This window comes from Belonocnema kinseyi, chromosome 2 (genome assembly GCF_010883055.1).
Source record: "Belonocnema kinseyi isolate 2016_QV_RU_SX_M_011 chromosome 2, B_treatae_v1, whole genome shotgun sequence".
In the NCBI taxonomy this organism is placed as follows: domain Eukaryota; kingdom Metazoa; phylum Arthropoda; class Insecta; order Hymenoptera; family Cynipidae; genus Belonocnema; species Belonocnema kinseyi.
In genome coordinates, this window is record NC_046658.1 from 29171733 (window position 1) to 29175605 (window position 3873).

A 3873-nucleotide genomic window follows, 5' to 3' on the forward strand; every position below is an offset into this window, starting at 1 on the left:
AATTAGAATTATATACATTTATGGAACCGATATATAATTTCAGGGATAAACTCGAATGCGAAGCACGAGATACGTAATGAGAATGAGTTCGTTAAAACCGAAGGAGCTTTAACAAAAATAATTCACAATCACCAAATTACTGTACTTGGCCCAGACATAACTCTGAACATATTCACTTAATGGAAAAATGTTTTAGACGAAATTTGGAGGGAATTTAATCCTTTAAAATTTTGAAAATGACTACTTTTGGTTTCCAATAAACAAAAAAAAGTAATGACCAAAAAACTGATTTTTCCGAGTTTAATGCAAGATAAAACTACTCAGCGCCTGGACTACAAGCTTTGTACCGTTTTGGGAAAGAATTTATTCAAACAATTTTATTTCAAGTTCAAATATCATATTCTGAAAGCCCTAAATGATCCTTAACATAGGCTAGGAAAAGAAATTGGCTTAATTCATTTTCACTAGAATTGGTTGAACATTTTTTTTTAAATTTTGATTATCATATTCCCAGAGCCCTAAATTATTCGAAAAGGTGAATTTTCTATCAAATCATTTTTAGTACGTTATTACAGCAATGTTAGCAAATAATATTTTTCACAAAAAATAAAAGAGCCAAAAATTTGGAAATAGAGGCCTCGATTAGCCCTAAATTATAAAATAACTGACATCTCTATACCTCAACAGTGTTGTTCCAGCTTAACACATCTTGGAAAAGGGGTTAGAGTTGCGGAAAATTCCGCAAACCTAGACAGTGCGTATTTTTAAAACATTTTATGATTTGCATTGAAATATGTTCCAATCTATTCGCTGAGAATATATTTCTCATTCACGCAACCTGAGAATGGTCCACCCCTCGATAATAATTAAAAGAGAAAGACATAAATTCTCTGATTAATAATTATGATTAGTAATAGGTAGTGTCTATACGTCCGGATAGTCTGTGCGTTAAACCCGCTTATAACGCGGTTGAGGCTAAACGTACGGATCTTCTAAGGGGAAAGGGAGCTGGAAAAAAGAAGGGACGTGGCTTGTCTCTATGCCTATACGTCCGGACACAAGTCACGCCTTCCCCTTTCCTGGTCTGTACATTTAGACTTAACCGCATTATTAACGTGCATAAACGTACGGACTGTCCGGATTTTTACTTTGCGGTAAAAAATAAGCAAAAACCTAATGCTTCTTTAGGTTGTTTTTTATTCATTTCCAATAAGGGGTAGTTTTTAAGAGTTTTTTGGAATTCCTTACCCCCGCCATTGTTCGGAGAGTTATCAAATAAATGTTTCAGAACATAAAACCAGGGAAAATTTACAAACTTTTAAGCTTTTTCTGGCTATCTAGTGAGTTTTGATACATTGTTTATATCTAGGGGTGGGTTTTTTGTAGTTTTCGCGAGGTTTCTTACCTAAAGTTACTCTAAAGTATTTTATCATTTTTAATAGCAGGTGGATTTTAAAGGAGCGGTCGGTAATTCCTATCATTGCAAATGTGGCTTTGCACAAACGAAAATTTTGTTAGGGGTTTTTGCATAACATTTAAATTAAAATTTTGGATTTATTTTTGCATATATTTTTAAGTTGCTGCACACGTTATTGGCAAAAAATCTGGATGTGGAATAAAAAATCGGATAATTTTAATAGATTTTGTACAAAACGATTTTTATATGCCCGGGTTAGAAAAAAAAAAAACAATTTACACAAAAACTATTCAAATGACCCGATTTATCATTCCGAACACATATTTCATTCAAAGCAGGAATAGGCCCCAATTATCTAAAAAAAGGGTAATTCTGGTATTTATGGAGTAAAATGAGGCAATTCAATTTTGAGGTTGGTTCATGGTTCCAACACCCTTCAAGTTTATTTAGTCTGCACTGAACTGGTATCAGACTTGGGGAGTGTAACAGAGTATTCTATCATTTCGTCACATTTAGTCGATAACGGCAAAGGTCGTGGAATCTTAAAGCATTATTTACATGGAGTTACGGTAAAATATATTTTAAGAGCATAAGTGAAGACAAAATTTTGCTATATTTTCTCTTTTCAATTTCGAATTATATTTCTTCATATATTGATTAGGTATTTCCGTATTTGCGATTACGCAATCAGACAGAAAATAAAATATCTCAAATTTAAAATTGTGTTGACGTTAAAACCATAATAAATAGATGAAACTTCAATTCACAATTGCAATCATAATTTTTATACCTGAAAAGCGAAATATATAGTACAGCCTCTCACCCTTTATAAACTGAAAACGATACTTTACTGAAACTCTATATGAGCAATGCTTAGATTCCATCACAAGACGTTTCCCTACTAAATTGGATGTCATCGACTAAGTGTAAAGTAATGATAGAATACTCTATCCTCAGACTTTGAGTAGTATGCAATACTTTGAAATTGAACGAAAATTTACGAATATCCGCTGAAAAATAGAAATCCCTTTGAATTTTAAACGGATCATAAATAGGACGTAAAAATAAACTCATGTCCATTGTTTAAGAACAGATCAATTATTGTTTTATTTCATCTTGACTAAAAATTGGTTTAATAATCGGAAGCGTTACTGACTCCAGACTAAACAATTTACATCTGCCTGGACTCTTAACCTATAGAACAACACCCTGCATGTTCTAAAGGCTTTGAGTTATTCACTAAAAGTTGACTAATACGATTTCCGCGATATGCACGAATCATTATTTAATAGTTTTCAACGGAGCAGTACTTCAGAAAATCTGAGTATATGATAGCAAAAGGAGCATAGGTAACAAAGCTGTCAAACACGGGTATAACCTACGGGTAACCTCTTTCCGCCTGGAGTCATTTAAACTCCATCTGAAACACACGTAGCAGTACAAAAAGCAGAATATTTTGAAATCAACGCCTTCACTTTTTAAAACAAAATTCAGATCAATGAAGAAAGTGGAGTAGCTAGCTGCTGTCAAGTCCAAGCAGGATCATGAGTCTTGCTGAGAAAAAGCAAGTGGAGCAAGATGAACACGCTTTTTTCGTAGTGGAAATGGGATCAGGGTAAACTACAAATACTTAATGTCATACAACATCTCAAGTTATTTGGAAAACGATTTTGCGAGAAAAATTTAACAGAGAGGAAACGATGTGAGATGTGACAGTAGAGTTATGCTAGTCGCAGTCAGCTCACCTCGGAAGCGGCGTTGCAACCCGTGAGGATCACGAATGCGCTCGCTAAAATCCAATATATCCTTGGTTGCATATTGAATCCTTTTACGGGGGGCCCTCTCGACCCTTGTAGATTCTCCTGTTTACGACCAAATCCAATCAAAGATCCGCGGCCTGGTAAGAAAACCACCAAAAACTACACAGCAATAAACTGAATACTCTACACTGATCGATGAAACGCGAGACACTGAGGGCGCGACAATCGCTTTCTTGCCTCCACTTAAAATCACCCATTACGTATATTCACTGCAACCATCAGCTAACTTCACTTTGTTAAAGGCTGAAGGGAAAACAATGGATTGCCCAAAAAATCGGAAAGATTCTGAAAGGAAATTTCTGATAGATTCTGAAACAGTCAGAAAATTATTGTTTTCAGATTTTATCAGAATATTTCCGAAATCTGCATCCGAATTCTTCAGTTTCTTTCCGAAAATTTGTTCCAATATAATTCCATCAGATCTTATCAGAAGGGTCCCACTAGTGTTCTATCGGGTCTAATCAGGACTGTCCCATTTATTCTAATCAGATGTTATCAGAAATTCTTAATTATAAATAATAATTAATAGTATTAATAATAATACATTATTTTGTTTTTGCAAATTCTTATTTTAAAAAGTTAATAATTTGAACAAACAAAACAATTGTTTAAACAAGGTTTAAAAAATAATTCTTT

At 33.9% G+C, this 3873-nt stretch overlaps 1 protein-coding gene across 1 annotated transcript in view; it reads right to left on the minus strand.

Moving 5' to 3' along the window:
• LOC117182618 overlaps positions 1 to 3370 on the minus strand; it is a 262926-nt gene extending 259556 nt beyond the window's left edge. Inside the window, exon 1 of the mRNA XM_033375717.1 lies at positions 3163 to 3370. Coding sequence (XP_033231608.1) covers positions 3163 to 3234 — 72 coding nt within the window. The 5' untranslated portion in view covers positions 3235 to 3370. The remainder of the gene's footprint in view (positions 1 to 3162) is intronic.
• Between the last annotated feature and the right edge of the window lie 503 nt (positions 3371 to 3873).